We start from the raw sequence: 15,066 nt of genomic DNA, 5'->3' as shown, positions 1-15,066 counted from the left end.
TGATCTGCTTCTTCAATTATAGCTGTTGTTCCTTCTTTAATGGCTACTCAATCAATCAAGAAGACACGATGATTCACTTTTACAGCAGCAAGATGGAATCCAAAAACTTGATTTGCCGAAAGTAGCGACACAAAGATTTGGAAGAGTGAATTAATTTTAATAAATTCATACAAAAAACCCTTAAGTTTCCATGGTTGGAACCTGCGACCTTATGGAAACAAAGCCCATAAAAACCAAATCGGAGCTGTTCCATCAGTGTCCCGATTCAACAATTAAAATTATCAAAGTATAGTAGCCGTTAGATTTTGCTAGAAATGATCTGGGCCGTCTTTTATTATAGTTTTGTCCTGTAGCGGAAAAAAAAAAAAAAAAAACTATCTTATTAGATAGATATTTTTCTTTTTAAAAGCTAGGCAAAACCATTATAACCAAAGATGTTCATTCTTACTGAAAATTATACACAGAGCTTGAGATATATAATACATACATTCCTCCTTTAATTTCGTGACATGCCTTATATACATGTGAAAGGGGATTCGAACTTAATACAGGCTAGGAAGTAGGAACAGGATTTCCGGACTAGGAAGTAGGAACATCACTTTCTTTGTGTCCTTAAGCAGCAACAGGGTAAGAAGCATCCATGGCGATACCGCAGAGACCTCCCTTGGTACTAACGTCCCTTTGCATTCTTATGTATCCATTCTCACCCCATGCGCTGTCCCATGAGTTCTTCACAAGCCAATACTTAGTCCCATCGTCGCTCACATCGTAACCAACTGCAGTCACACCGTGGTCTAAATCTGTACCACACTGACCAGTGAATACACCACTTGAATAGAATTGGAAATCAGGGCCTCCAGCATCAATCGCTATAGCTATTGGTTGGTTGGCCACGACCTTCAGCAAGGCCACCTCACTGTTTCTTGGGACATCTTCATGACCACTGATTTCAGCTGCATGAGAGGCTTCCTCCTTAGTATTGCAAGTATTGTCTGCAGCAGTGTAAGGATAGGTAGTTTCTGAGGCAATGCCTTTGTTACGTTGGACAAATAGAAATGCATCATCCATTTCACCGCCCTCACACCCTTGGTCAACGCCTTTAGTGTCGCAGTCCACCAATTCCTGTTTGGATAAGGAGATCAACTTCCCTGTTTTTAGATGAGTAGCTCCTTCCATAGCTGCTACTACTGAGAATGCCTAGCAGGATCCTGAAATTTCACAAGTTAGTAATGTACAGTGTACTTTGCTCTTCCTGAGCAAGGGGCAACTAGAAACATGTTTAATAGAAAAACTTGGGTTTATCTATAGGATAAAAGTCAGAGAACTAAAGACATGTATGGTTAGCAGTATAGAGGATAAAGCTAGCTAGTTATGTTTTCTACATTATGAAAGCTAGTCAAGATCTCCAAGTAAAGAAGATTACCACATTGGCCTTGGTCCTTGACAGGGGTTACTGCGCCTTTCTTCCTCCAGTCCATACTTGAGGGAACTGCATTGACATTTTCGTATTTGAAAGGAGTAGTCTGGAAAGATTTTGCAGGTGAGCAAAAACCTTTATCCATTTCGGGCTGCCTTGAACTCTTCATTGGTTTGGTCAGCAAATGCGTTAACACTTAAAGTGTAGGATCTGTTCCCCGCCCTATTCAAGGCTTCAATCCTTTCAACATTTTCTTTGTATATCTGAAAACGCGTCTCCTGCTCTGTTGCATCATTATACACACGACCATAACGAATCATCCATTGTTCATATTTCTCCAACATGGAAACCTCATGCATAGCGCGAGAAGGGGCTTGACAAGCCCAGAGGCCTAAAATGATTAGGCATATGTTAAGAAAGTGGATGGATTTCCATGTTGAAATCATTGCTAGGAGCTAAACTGAGATTCTTAACTAGACGCTTCTTATGATCTTATGGAAGATTGTGTAGGCACACTTGAACTTAAGGTCGTCTTAAGCTTATATAGGCAGTTTCGCACAATACCTCGATATTTCTTTTACCTACAAGAACTTAATTACGTACGTTGCTAGTGCGATGTAGGAAGATTGATATAGACCAACTCTCCAACCTGCACGAAAAAGTATATTGATTTAGTCATTTAGACTTGCTTGGCCGGCACCAAGATTTAGGAACAGAGCTATTGATCTGATCATAAAATTATTGGTTTTGTTTCAGTCCAGATCGACTTCTATGTTGGATTGTATAACAACTTCGTACCAGATTGATTAGTTGATAAATCAAAATGTTTTAAGGACAAACAAATTGGATGTTCTGGGCTTATTTAGTACATTGTGGACAAATTCTTTTTACAAGCATCTACTTAACTCCCATAGAGTTGATTAGTTGTTGAAATCTTTTAATATAAAATATAAGCTTGAAAAGATGAATTGTATTATTGTATGGCATTTTGTCCCTTGTTAGCAATTCGCGAATAATTCGGTAATTGAATTTTTGAAGGGCAAAACGTATAATACTTTCCCGAATGTTTGAAAGATTCGTAACAATTCGCGATTTTTTGCCTTGAAACAAATAATACGGATTTTGCCAAATTTTCAAAAATTCGGCTAAAAAAAAACTAATAATAAATAAATAAAAATTCGGTTGTGTTTTTGTTATTTTTTATGTACTTTATGTCCTCACTCTTATTTTAAGTCCCTCACTCTTACATTATTAGTGATAAATTAATTCAAAAGCTTTGTTTTTATACTTTTAGGGCAATATTTAAATTGTCATCTCATATCTCATGGTGTGTGTGTGTATTTTGAAATTTGAACGTTAATTTCAATCTAAGAACAAATAAACGAAGGTACCTATGTGGACCATTCAATTGGTTTCAATATTTTTATAGTTAAATTGTTCAGATATGTTTGTTATGTTGTAAAGAATGACAACTATTATTAATATTTACTAACATAATATCACAAATTTTTGCAACCAAACGTTTAAAACGCATATTAATTAAACACCGCATAATTACCGTATTGCGAATTTTTTACTGAATATTTGACCGTACTGTTTTTTTGAATTATCAAAATAACTCAAATTATTCCCGTATCGAATTTTTGCCGTATCCCGAATTGCTAATCATGATGGCGAGAGAGGTCTGCTTGTTGCTTGTTGCCTTACTTGTATTTTCAAGTTGCCAGTTACCACAATGGCAAAATATAACGGTGAGTGATGTCATCCAAAACTAGTCTTCAATAAAAAGGTTATTTATTTCTACTGAGGTTACTTTAATAGTTAATTAGTGAGTACAACTTTTTCTCTTATTTGGTCTACTCTTTCCCCAGTTTGGAGATTGATGGAAACAGGATGTCTGATTTATTTGTTCCTTCTTCTCAGCCAAGGATTAGGTGATTATTTGATTTCTTTATTCGTTATATTTTATGGTGATGATCAACATGGTAATTCAGTAAAACTAGTTCATATATTTCTTTATCCGTTATATTTTATGGTAATTCAGTAAAACTAGTTCATATATATCGAAATAGTCACAACATAAGGAGAAGCAATTAGGAAGAAAAGTTGTGAGGAAGGTTTCGAAGGTGTCGTGCACCGATCTAAAGAGGAAGGAGATGCAACAGAGATATAAAAACTAGCAACTTATTCCGAAAATTGGATTATGGAGATGAGAGAGAGATCTGGTCGGAGAAGATGGGTTTCTGATTATTTTTTGTAAGACAGACTTTTGGGCGGACAGACAACTAGACCAAGTACTTTTATGTACTCGCCCCCGCTCATTCGATTTTTATTTCGTCAGTATTCAAATTCAAATTTCTGAAAGTTTGTGAATATTTGTTCTTGGGTTTCCATGCATATTTAAGCTTCTTAACCTATGCTATCAATATCGGCTATTAATCGCTATATCGCTTGTAGACCGATTAATTTTTGGACTATTTTATTTTTTATTTTATTTTTATTTTCCACTGGAGATTTAATCAGCAAATTGATCAATTTATCACTAAATTGAGAAAAAAAAAAATCACGGAAAATATCGGTTCCCCTAAAAAATATATGTATTTTATCAAATTGGATTTTTAAACCAGATTGATAATAAAATATCTAAACAACACACAAAGTTAATTAAGAGTTTACTTATTTCTCCTCCTTAACCAATATTAAATATACAAAATTTTGTATATATATATATATATAATCTCCTTATTCTTTTAAATATTTAACGTGCACAATTTTTTGTGTTTGATATATATCTGTAGTACTCCAAGATTGAGTTGGTTGGATGTGATTATGAGAATTTGATATTTTTTTTGTTGCATATCGTCTCGAATAACGATTTTAAAATATTTTGTATGATTATACTATTATATATTTTGAAATGGGGAGATATATACATCTGATATATTTGATTAAATCACCAATTCAATTACTCGCCGATTTACCGGTTAATCGCATATCGCTTCTCAAACGATTAGTCCTGTAACTGCTTAGTTCTTAACTGAATTCAGTGACCAAAACTAATATTACAAATATACAAAAAAAATTCATTTTCTTATTTCAAATTTTGTATACATAATTACATATAAGAGTCACATAACTTGTCACAATCCAATCCATATATACATTCATTTACAACAATCCATATATACATCCATTTACAACAATCCATATATTCCATTATAATATTATGCAAATAATATAGGGATGGGAGGGATTTTTTTTTAACATAAAGTTCTTCCTCACAGAGTAGGGTAGGAAGCATTCATGGCGATACCACATAGACCTTCCATGGCACTGACATCCCTCTGCATTCTTATGTATCCATTCTCACCCCATCCACTGCCCCATGAGTTCTTCACAAGCCAATACTTCGTTCCATCGACACTCACTCCATAACCAACAGCAGTTACAGCATGGTTTAGGTCTGTTCCACACTCACCAGTAAAAACACCGCTCGAGTAAAACTGGAAATCAAAGCCACCTGCATCAATAGCTACAGATACTGGTTGGCTTGCTACAGCTTTCAAAAGTGCTTTCTCGCTGTTAACTGGAACATTTTCATAACCTTTGATTTGAGCTGCATGAGAGGCTGCTTTCTTGGCTGCATGAGAGGCTGCTTTATTACAAGTGCTATGAACACCCTTATATGGATAGGTAGCTTCTGCTGCAAGACCTTTATTTTGTTGGATGAATTGAAATGCATCACCCATGAAACCACCCTGGCAACCATGATCCTCGCCTTTAACATCACAGTCCACTAGTTCTTGTACTGACAATGAGATCAACTTACCTCTTTTGAGTTGGTTAATTCCTTCTGTGGCTGCAACTGCTGAAAATGCCCAACAACTTCCTGTGTTTTTCGATAACATGTTGCTGAAGTATTAGAAATGAATTTCAACAATTTGATATCATGCGGCCCTACGTACTATCTATAGGTGTAGCTGGTGCAGTACGTGTAAATTATATTGTTGATGCTACCAATTCAACAGATTGATGACTGAAGTATGATTTCTTTTCTTCTTATTTTTTCAAGCGGCATCAAGCTAGAGTGATAAATGAATTAATTATTAATTACCTATGAATTAATTATTAATTACCTATTGGTAAAGGTTATTTACTACGTAAATAAACACTTACCACACTCGCCTTGGTCCTTGACAGGGGTTACAGCACCTTTCTTCCTCCAGTCCATACTAGATGGTACCACACTGACATTTGCGTGTCTGAAGGACAACAACCCGTCCGATGATTTTTCTAGTGAAGAAGTTCTTTTGTACCCGTTTCGAACAGCCTTAAACTCTTCATTTGTTAGGTCTGCGAATTTGTTAACACTCAGCTTGTAGGGTCGATTTCCAGCATTATTAACAGACTCAATATACGCAACGTTCTCTTGGAATTTTTTAAAACGCATATCCTTCTCAGTTGCTTCAGTGTATATACGACCATGTAGAGCCATCCACTGCTCATGTCTCTCTACCATGGAAGTATCAGGTAGAGTCCTACAAATCACTTGACATACCCAAAGGCTCAAAATAATTAGGCCTACACTAACAAAGTTGATTGATTGCCATGTTGCAGCCATACTATTGCTACCAATTCAACTAAAACAAGTTTTCTTAGTGAATGTTTTGTTTTCGATGAAGTATGTTGCCTTGTTGGAGCTTATATAGACGCATTTGCATGCTTAAGATTCTATTGCTCTAGCCGCACAACAGATTCATCTATGTTACTACTTGCTAGTGTACGTCATGGATTGGAGGTAGAGTGATGTAGACCAAATACGTAAAAGGTTTTAGTATTGACTGGTTACGTACTAAATTTTTAAACGAATAGACAGTTAAAATATTTGGGTGATGATATCATATGTCTAGGGTTCGAACCCGCCGCATCAACAAGTTACTGATCTCATTTAAAAACAAGTTTGCCAAAAAAAAAAAGTAAAAGCCTCGCTTAAAAACATGTTTACTAATTTTTATAATAATAGATAGCTTTCTATACATTTATTTTTATTTTTTATTTTTTAAGTTGTAAATATTTGTAGTATTGTAAGAAATAACAAGACTTTACAAATATATTTGTAAATTTTGAAATTGATATATGCTTAAAATAACTTTGTCATGATGTACAATTACACTACATATATTTGTACGAATTAACGTTTTCATTCTTCTGGATTCAGAGTGGGTAACCGCACACTAGATTTAAAGGGGAAAGGGGACGCACAAATCACCATAAGATTGAGGGTTCAAATCTTGAGAAAATTATTCTCTTCTAACTTCAAATGATGAAGATACGTGTGAGGGTATAATTGGGAATACAAATAAAGACAAGTACCTCTTCTTCCCTGTTTACTTGCTTCTTTCACGATAGAGTTGCACCACTTTTAATCTAGCAAGTTATAACAACACTTTACTCCATACATAATAATGGATATACATGCAATTGATTGCCCACTCTCCTATTTTTAGAGATCACATATCTCACTCAGTTGATTTCAAAAGCAAACAAGGGTGTGGGTTTGTTAATAGATGTTAATTGATAATATGAAAATGTGCTCCAAAGTAATCATCAAATCTAAACAACCTTCTCATGTCATTGACATGAACATTTTACTTCCTTTGTCTCTAAATTATCTTTTAATTGGATTTAATCAAAATTAAAAGAAAAAAAGTACATATAGTGCCGACTAGTAAAGTCAATAAAACTTTTGGGCGATAATACCAAAAGTCTAGAGCTTGAATCCTGCCAGCATCAAACATAAATAAGAGGCTAACTCAAAGTGTTGATTAAAGTTATGTTTTCAGCTTCCTACCCAATTTTATTTACTGAATCTGGATGGGTGTTGATTTCCATTTGTTCATACTTGCGATGACGTAATAGAGTTGATATGCAGAGGATGTTTTGTTAGATACCTTAATTTTTGTCTTTATATTTCTGATTAGTCAATTAATGTTGAACCAGAAAAGGTTTTAGAGGGGGGGATAATGATGCAACCAGCAACAAGGAAGAAGACGATTTTCCCTCTTCCTCAAATTTTATGTTTTTCAATTTCATCTTTACCCTTATACGTAAGAATTTGAACTCAGAAGGGAGAGAATTTGTGAATCACTCATTATGGTGGATTGTGCGTCCCTTTAAATCTGGGTTTGCGGATACCCTCAGTGAATCCAGACTCATTACGAATTTGCCAACGTACACGGAAAAGTGTTTCCTGATGTAGATTTTAAGAGGCAGGCCACATAGAAACAAGTATTAAAGTTTTGGTACGATAACAAATTATTGGCTTCGGTTTAGGCCCAAGTCGACTTCTACAGTTCTATATCTTAGTTTGTTATACAAGTAAATAGAATAATGACGAGCACGTAAGTAACCTCAAAGTGCAACACATCTGTTCGTTCACACCATGGCGGCATAGATCGACATCAATTTCGTCGTCATTGAAAATTTCGGTTTTCTGGAAAAAAAAAAAATAGAATCTTTGGAGTTTTTGACTTGTGGGATTCTCGTCTATCGTTCACAACTTCACATCATAAATTTTGTGGGGGCTAAGAGCTAGTCTAATGGAGGGCTATATAGACGGCTAAAGACAAATATAACACTCCAACTACAAAAATGTCATTCTAATGAGACTGTTAAAAATGTTTTAAATTTGAAAGGAGTAAAAAAACCCAGCCAAAATTAAAACCTTCGCTAGCAGCTGCTATAATAAGTTCGAAAGACGGACGACATAATTTACCGTCCGGTGTGTTTTCGACTCGACGACGACGGACCCATATCATTTTATCGTCCATCCAAAAATTTCAAAAATAATAAGCGAATGGCGGCAGCTATACCATCCATATTATTTAGCACTTCAAAACGAAACCTTCGATTGGATTGGTTTTTTATTTTTTGGGAAGCCAAATTTACAACTTGCAAGCTAAAAAGCATGTGGCAACAAGTGACATTTTTAGCAGCTCTCCATTGGACTTGCTCTAATGTATTACCTTTTTAAGTGGAAACCTTCTGTTTATTTGAGCAATTGAATGTATGATGGTCGTGATCTCATGGTGCTACAACAACTAAGTGGCTTGCCATTCCCCCCATACGCAACAACAAGAAGCGTGAGTCTACATATTTCCGTGTTTGCACTCGGGAAAATTAAAGCTCGATTCAATTGTCTAAAGTAATAACTCGATCTATAGGATTTCTAATAATCTAAATAGTGATGATTATGATGTTATTAATATTATCATATCTGCATAATTTGGTTATGCAAACCCTCATTCCTATAAGGATATCCTTGGGATAGCTGGAGCCTAAAAAAATCACTTAGGCCACAAATATCCTTATGATTTGATTCTTTTTTGTCTTTTCCAACTAATTAACCCTTTTCTTTTGTTATTAATACATTTTTTAATTTATCTCTTTGATTTAAAGTTGTTGAACAAATTGCCTAATTTTTCATTACTGTGTGTATGCTGACGTTATCTCGGTATATACTTTTTCATTAATTTTTCATTACTGTCGTTAACTGAACTATGTCTAGTCGCATATGACAGCTATAAATTCCACGAACAACATTGTTTGCATACCGTATATGCTGACAAAGTCACAAAACAACTAGTGATCTTTAAACATCTTTGTCTTTAATCAAAGTTTAACGTACCTTATGTTTGATCTTAGTACGTATATACATAGTAAATGACCAAGTTGATATTAACAAGAGAATGAATCATGCATAGAGACATACCTAGAAAAAAGACCATCGTATATTTGCTTCATAGTTCATTTAAATCATTGTAAGCAACGATTTAAACATCATCAACCATTGAGCAAGTATCGAAACTCTGTTTACTTCTCTAAACAAAAACATTAAGGTTTTTTCAGCATTAAGGGTTTTTCTCTTATGGCTATGAAGAGTGTGATCTTAAGTTCTTAACTACCCAACCCTCCTATGCAAGTTTACTCTACCTCTCTTGCACAGAAATATAATATAGTAATAAACAGTCTAATAGAAGTGTGTGTTTTATTTCAAATTTGTGCAGGTCACATTGGACAATGGCCTAGCAAAGCTTACAATATCGAGACCTGATGGATCTTTGACAGGAATTAGTTATGGAGGAATGGACAACCTTTTGGATGTACAATCAAAATCATCTAGTAGAGGGTATATAAACACACAAGTTTCTCTTAAGTAACAAAAAGTCAGAGCAACTGCAATAAACTATGAAGTAACATCTTAGAAACTGTGCAGGTATTGGGACATCAACTGGAACTTACCAGGAGGCGGGGATAGATACCAATTGTGAGTGCTTAACAGATCGAAAGTGCATTATTTTTCTATTTATTATATAGGGTTATTTAGGGATTGGTCCTACTTATTTAGGGGTATTTAGGAATAGGTCTTAAAATTATCGATTATTAGGCTTTAGTCCTACTTCTATCGATTGACCTTAAGTCAACTTAGTTGACTGTGGTCAACTCATTTTATAATAATATATTTTTCAATTTTTATCAAAATGGCCAAACTACCCTTCAAAGTTTGTGATGTGACTTTAGAGTCGTTGAAAATGGCCAAACAATGGGCACGTGTCAAAATCGACCAAAGATATTTCATCAACTTAAATTCACCAAAGGTATTTCATGAACTTAAATTCAAACTCTTTAATGACATAAAAGTAGGACCAAAACCTAATTAACTCAAATACAGGAGGGGTTAACTCTTAAAAGACTAATTCTATGTTGTATCAAATTCTAATTTTTTTAACTTAATTGGTTGATCGGACCAAAGATATGGTTTGCCAATAGGAATTGGGATTTGAGTCAATCGACTCATTTTTCACATCGAAATAGGATACAATATTATTCAAAACCAAAAGAATCTTATCCCCATTTGCAACAAGAGTTCTAAGAAATTATTCAAAACATTTACAAGTGACCCGATGTGGAGGGTTAGGAAGAGGGCGGATAAGTTTAATTATATATGGGTCGAAAACTTCAAACCGGTGTTGGTTCAAAAATTTGTTTCCAAACACATAGATTTTCTAATTAAACTATTTGGATTAGACCTCTTGGCAAGCAAGTGAGCGGACTCCTTTTTCATTTTAATTTTGCCATTGAAAATTGATTTTTGGTTTTGGTATCAAAGGAGAATATATCCGTAGAACCTTCAAGTTTCTCTTTTTTGAAGGTTCACCGATAATACCACCCATCATAAAGATCTTGGACCCAAGAGCGACATAACCACTACACTTGCTTGCGATTTGGGTAAGGAATTATGCAAATAGGAGCCAAAAGAGTTTGAGCGTTGTTGATACACTTGCTAGGATCGAAAGCCAAAGACCAATAAACACTATCACGAATAATAGAGAAACGGAAAAATAGTTTCTTCGCTGCGCTGTTCAGAGTCATTAGGACTTAGAGCAAATGATGTAGAAGGGAGGACAAAGACTCACTCACCTTCAAATCGGGGCTTCTCTCAAGTCCGAGCAACGACGCTTGAGATGAGATTTGGTGTTTGATTTGCGAACACCACAAAGGGCTCACCTTCAAAATCGGACATTTCCTCCGCCTTTCTCACCATCCATCTTTCTCTTCTTCTCGGCGATTTCATAGAGGCTTGCCGCAATCATCCCTCTAACTTTTTTGAACTTAATTGGTTTATCGAGTTTAATTATGCTTGATTTTTGACACGTGTTGATTGTTGGCCATTTTCAACGACTCTCTAAAGTCACATACGAAGCACGCTGAAGGGTAGTTTGGCCATTTTGATAAAATATGAAAATTATATTATTATAAAATGGGTTGACCACGGTCAACTGAGTTGACTTAAGGTCAATCGATAGAAGTAGGACTAAAGCCTAATAATCGATAATTTTAGGACCTATCTCTAAATACCCCTAAATAAGTAGGACCAATCCCTAAATAACCCTATTATATATATTTCGGCTGGTTGGTATCAAGGTAGAGAACTTACTTCAAAAACTTACCAAGCTCTGGGTTCTGACAATACAACATTATCTTTCCAGACTTAGAGCGACGGAGTATAGTGTCGTTAATTCAAGTAAAGACTGTATAGAACTTTCATTCAGAAGCAACTTACCAATAAGCATAGACAAGAGGTTGTTTCATTTTTCCTTTTATTTTTGGAGACATGTTTCCTAGACTAGAATGATGTAATATAATTATCGGCTTTAATGTCCTTTTTTTTTTTTAATTGTCAGAATCATTATGAGGAGCGGGGTTTCAGGGTTCTATTGTTATGCCACCATATATGAGCGCTCCACTGCCTCGCCTGCTTTTGATCTAGTGCAGACAAGAATGGTGTTTATATTAAGAAGAGACAAGTAATAAACCTAACTTTAGGTCCTCTGAAGATGTTGCTTATGAATAATCTGACATCTAACTACAATGTACATGGTGGTTGATCTTGATAGTTATACTTATACCACAATAGGAGATGTGCTAAATAAACATAACGCAATAACCACCAGCGTAAATGCATGACATAAACTAGTATTAAACCAGACGCACTATAACCGTAGTTTAGCCATGCATGTTTAAGTTGTTTATCATTGAATGGTATAGGTTTCATTACATGGCGATTACAGATGAAAAGCAAAGAATAATGCCAATGCCAGAGGATAGACTTCCTAATAGATGTCAAGAGCTTATTGTACCTGAAGCTGTCTTGCTTACGAATCCAATAAATCCTGATCTTAAAGGGGAGGTTTGTGGAACAATCTTTCTTTGTAGTGTAACTGAAACCAAAGAGCAACGGAGTTGAAGGTGTCTGAGTGTCTGACTATAGTGTCTGTTGATGTATTAAGGTTGATGACAAATACCAGTACTCAATGGACAACAAGGACGGCGGATTACATGGGTGGATAAGCTCTGGCAGTCCGACCATCGGATTTTGGGTTGTAATCCCTACTAATGAGTACAGAAATGGTGGACCTACGAAGCAAAATCTTACATGCCATACTGGTCCAACATGCCTCACTGTAACTCTCCCTCTCTTCATTTTAGTCCTCTATCAGGATTGCATTTGTGAAGGCAAAATATAGTGATTCAGTTACATTTAAGAATATAACATGTTGTGACAAAATCATTTTGCAATACATACAAGAGAGCATCTAAAATAAACAAATATAATTGGGCAGCCATATTTATATTTAAGACCCACATGGCCGCATGACAGATATATTGATCATTTGGTTGTCTGCTGCAGATGTTTCATGGATGTCACTATATTGGCAATGATATAATTGCACATTTTAGTGAAGGAGAGGCATGGAGGAAGGTATTAGGCCCTTTTTTAGTTTTTTTTTTTTTTTTTTTTTTTTTTTTTTCGATGAACAAACTGATTATATTAATCAAAAGATCGATTACATACAACAACACAAGAAAAAATAGATGAAAACAATACAAGAGAACCACAACAAGTACTGAACATCCATAAAATCTTGAACCGAACTCCACCTGAACCGAACACCCAACACCGGCAGCAACTCCACATTGGAAACCCCACCACCACTTTCTCCAAATCAGCTACAACCGTACTCAACCAAAAACCATGTTGGATCTCCCAATGCAAAGACTCAAGAGCCTTCAAATCGCGTAGTATTACACTCCACGACACAAGCGGCAGATTAGCAATCCCATAAAAGAATGCCCCACCAAGAGCCCTCGAAGGGCGGGCGGTGGCCTGACCAAATTACTACCCAAACCAGCAATCCAGAGAGGGAATAGATAATGGGAGAGAGCCTTGGTCTCAGCCAAGTAAAATATTGAGCCAAACCAGAGAAACAGACAGAGAGGGCTGAACCCATGGCTTTGCCACTGATATTGAGCTACTAGATCCAAAGAACCGGCAAAGCAATAAACACCGAAAAATATAACCAGAAACCTAGATCTAACTTATTTAAGGTCTTCAAAGAAGAAACAATTTGCAAAATTGGGAAAGAAGACTTCTCTAAAGGAGAAAACCAAAACCCCCATAGCCAGATCCAATAAAGCGTATGACCTGTGATGTCGATCATCCTATGTGTTGCAAGAACACTTAAAGGAGTGATTTTTTTTTTTTCTTCTTCTTCATTGCAGCTGGGGTGGGAAGAGAGAGAAGCTACCAAGGAAGGTGAGAAGAGAAGGAGATTTGATAAGGAGAGATACTGCTTTTCCCCGTAGGAGAGGGTTTCTCTACTCTCACTATTGAGAGAGATCGAGAGCGGCAGCCATTAGAAAGAGAGAGAACAGGCTCACGAACGCAGGACTTAGGCCCTGCGTTCGTGAGCCAGATACATCTGATGCACACAATTTATGGATAGATGCAAAAAAACAGGTATATACCGACAGCTCTACAAATTGTTCCACTTGAAGTGTTGTTATATGCAATTACCATGAAATTAAACAGTTACATGCCGACTTTGCTCCTGGGTTTGTTTTCATGGTCTATGGCTCATCCTAGAGGCTGCTAGAAGTGTCAACATGACCGTATAGTTTTGTATCCTCACCCTACTTTCTTGCGGCAAAAGAACGTGGATCAGCTTCAGGAAGATTGCTCGTTCAGGATAAGTAATATTTTATGAGTGCATTAAAAACTTCCAAAACACATCTACTTGAGCTGTACACTGATATTTCAAATTACTGTGAATCACAGATTTGTTTCTGGAGCTCTTATTCCTGCTAAATCGGCTTATGTTGGTTTATCAGTAGCAAGGACTGAAGGAGGTTGGGAAGTAGAAAGCAAGGTAAGAATAGAACTGGCTACATATAATTAACACACTGAATGATTTTCATAACTTGTCTTGTATACCAACCATGACATAAAACCCATCAATGACCTCCTAAAAATCTGTAGGCACGGATCAATATATCAGATACTAATTGAGCCTCTTCTTCATCTATTCCTGAGTGTACAGGGTTATCAGTTCTGGGTTCAAACAGACTCAACTGGAGCTTTCAGCATCAACAATGTTATCCCAGGTATTTATGGTCTTCATGGATGGGTTCCTGGTTTTGTGGGAAACTACCTGGATAAGAAGCTTGTTAACATTTCTGCAGGTACATTTCTTGAGTTTCATTTCGTCTATATATACTCTATTGCCCCTGTTGTCTCTAGAAAGATCAGTTTCTTTGATGTTCACGGGCCTGCAGTAATAATGAGTATTCTATTTTACAGGATCAGAAACAGAACTGGGAAATGTGATCTATCTTCCAACTAGAGATGGCCCAACTGTATGGGAGATTGGTTTTCCAGATCGTACAGCTACTGGTTTTTATGTCCCTGATGTGAACCCAATGTATATAAACAAATTGTTCATTAATAGTCCTGAGAAGTAAGCAATGTTTCCTATCATATTGACCTTCAAAACGTTTACCCCACAAGAAAGCAAATTTCATCCCATCAAAAAGTTCAGCAATGCAGGTTCAGACAGTATGGTCTATGGGACAGATACACAGATATACACCCTACCTCTGATCAGGTTTTCACAATAGGAGCTAATGACTCAAAGAAGGATTGGTTTTCCGAACAAGTAGATGTTGTATGCAGATAAAAAGAAAACAATAGAAGACAAGGACGAGAATAGCAGGTTAATAACCAAGGCGGATTATTTTGTCGTCCTTAA

General features: G+C 36.0%; 2 protein-coding genes, 1 long non-coding RNA gene and 1 pseudogene across 9 annotated transcripts; 2 read left to right on the top strand and 2 right to left on the bottom strand.

Moving 5' to 3' along the window:
* Positions 1–422: 422 nt before the first annotated feature.
* LOC147483225 (senescence-specific cysteine protease SAG39-like) lies at positions 423–1,945 on the bottom strand (annotated as a pseudogene). The gene is made up of 2 exons (XR_015206553.1): positions 1,424–1,945; positions 423–1,208 (listed from the first exon to the last, which is right to left on the bottom strand). The product of XR_015206553.1 is annotated as a senescence-specific cysteine protease SAG39-like (transcript).
* A 1,269-nt stretch (positions 1,946–3,214) lies between these two features.
* LOC147483224 (uncharacterized) lies at positions 3,215–5,866 on the top strand. Its single transcript, XR_015204882.1, has 2 exons — positions 3,215–3,351; positions 5,618–5,866. It is a non-coding gene; the product is annotated as an uncharacterized LOC147483224 (long non-coding RNA).
* LOC147483223 (senescence-specific cysteine protease SAG12-like) lies at positions 4,489–6,176 on the bottom strand. The gene is made up of 2 exons (XM_086577849.1): positions 5,594–6,176; positions 4,489–5,306 (listed from the first exon to the last, which is right to left on the bottom strand). The coding sequence occupies exons 1-2, from the start codon at positions 6,036–6,038 to the stop codon at positions 4,696–4,698; spliced, it is 1,056 nt and encodes a 351-aa protein (XP_086433975.1). The 5' UTR covers positions 6,039–6,176; the 3' UTR covers positions 4,489–4,695.
* Positions 6,177–9,215: 3,039 nt separating this feature from the next.
* LOC147483222 (rhamnogalacturonate lyase B-like) lies at positions 9,216–13,778 on the top strand. 6 transcript variants are annotated; one of them, XM_086577851.1, is made up of 9 exons: positions 9,216–9,237; positions 9,484–9,605; positions 9,693–9,743; positions 11,467–11,559; positions 11,662–11,784; positions 12,026–12,167; positions 12,268–12,441; positions 12,669–12,740; positions 13,541–13,778. In XM_086577851.1, the coding sequence occupies exons 2-9, from the start codon at positions 9,562–9,564 to the stop codon at positions 13,622–13,624; spliced, it is 783 nt and encodes a 260-aa protein (XP_086433977.1). In that variant the 5' UTR covers positions 9,216–9,237; positions 9,484–9,561; the 3' UTR covers positions 13,625–13,778. The 6 variants fall into 6 exon arrangements, with proteins under 6 accessions (XP_086433977.1, XP_086433978.1, XP_086433980.1 ...); XM_086577852.1 differs by lacking the exon at positions 9,216–9,237 and adding an exon at positions 9,317–9,394 and having other exon boundaries at positions 12,268–12,357; XM_086577854.1 differs by lacking the exon at positions 9,216–9,237 and adding an exon at positions 9,317–9,394 and having other exon boundaries at positions 12,268–12,388.
* Positions 13,779–15,066: the final 1,288 nt, after the last annotated feature.

Source organism: Coptis chinensis, chromosome 8 (assembly GCF_015680905.1).
Source record: "Coptis chinensis isolate HL-2020 chromosome 8, ASM1568090v1, whole genome shotgun sequence".
Taxonomy (NCBI): Eukaryota; Viridiplantae; Streptophyta; class Magnoliopsida; order Ranunculales; family Ranunculaceae; genus Coptis; species Coptis chinensis.
Note: the sequence above shows the minus strand (reverse complement) of the source record. Positions and strands in the feature narration are given on the sequence as shown.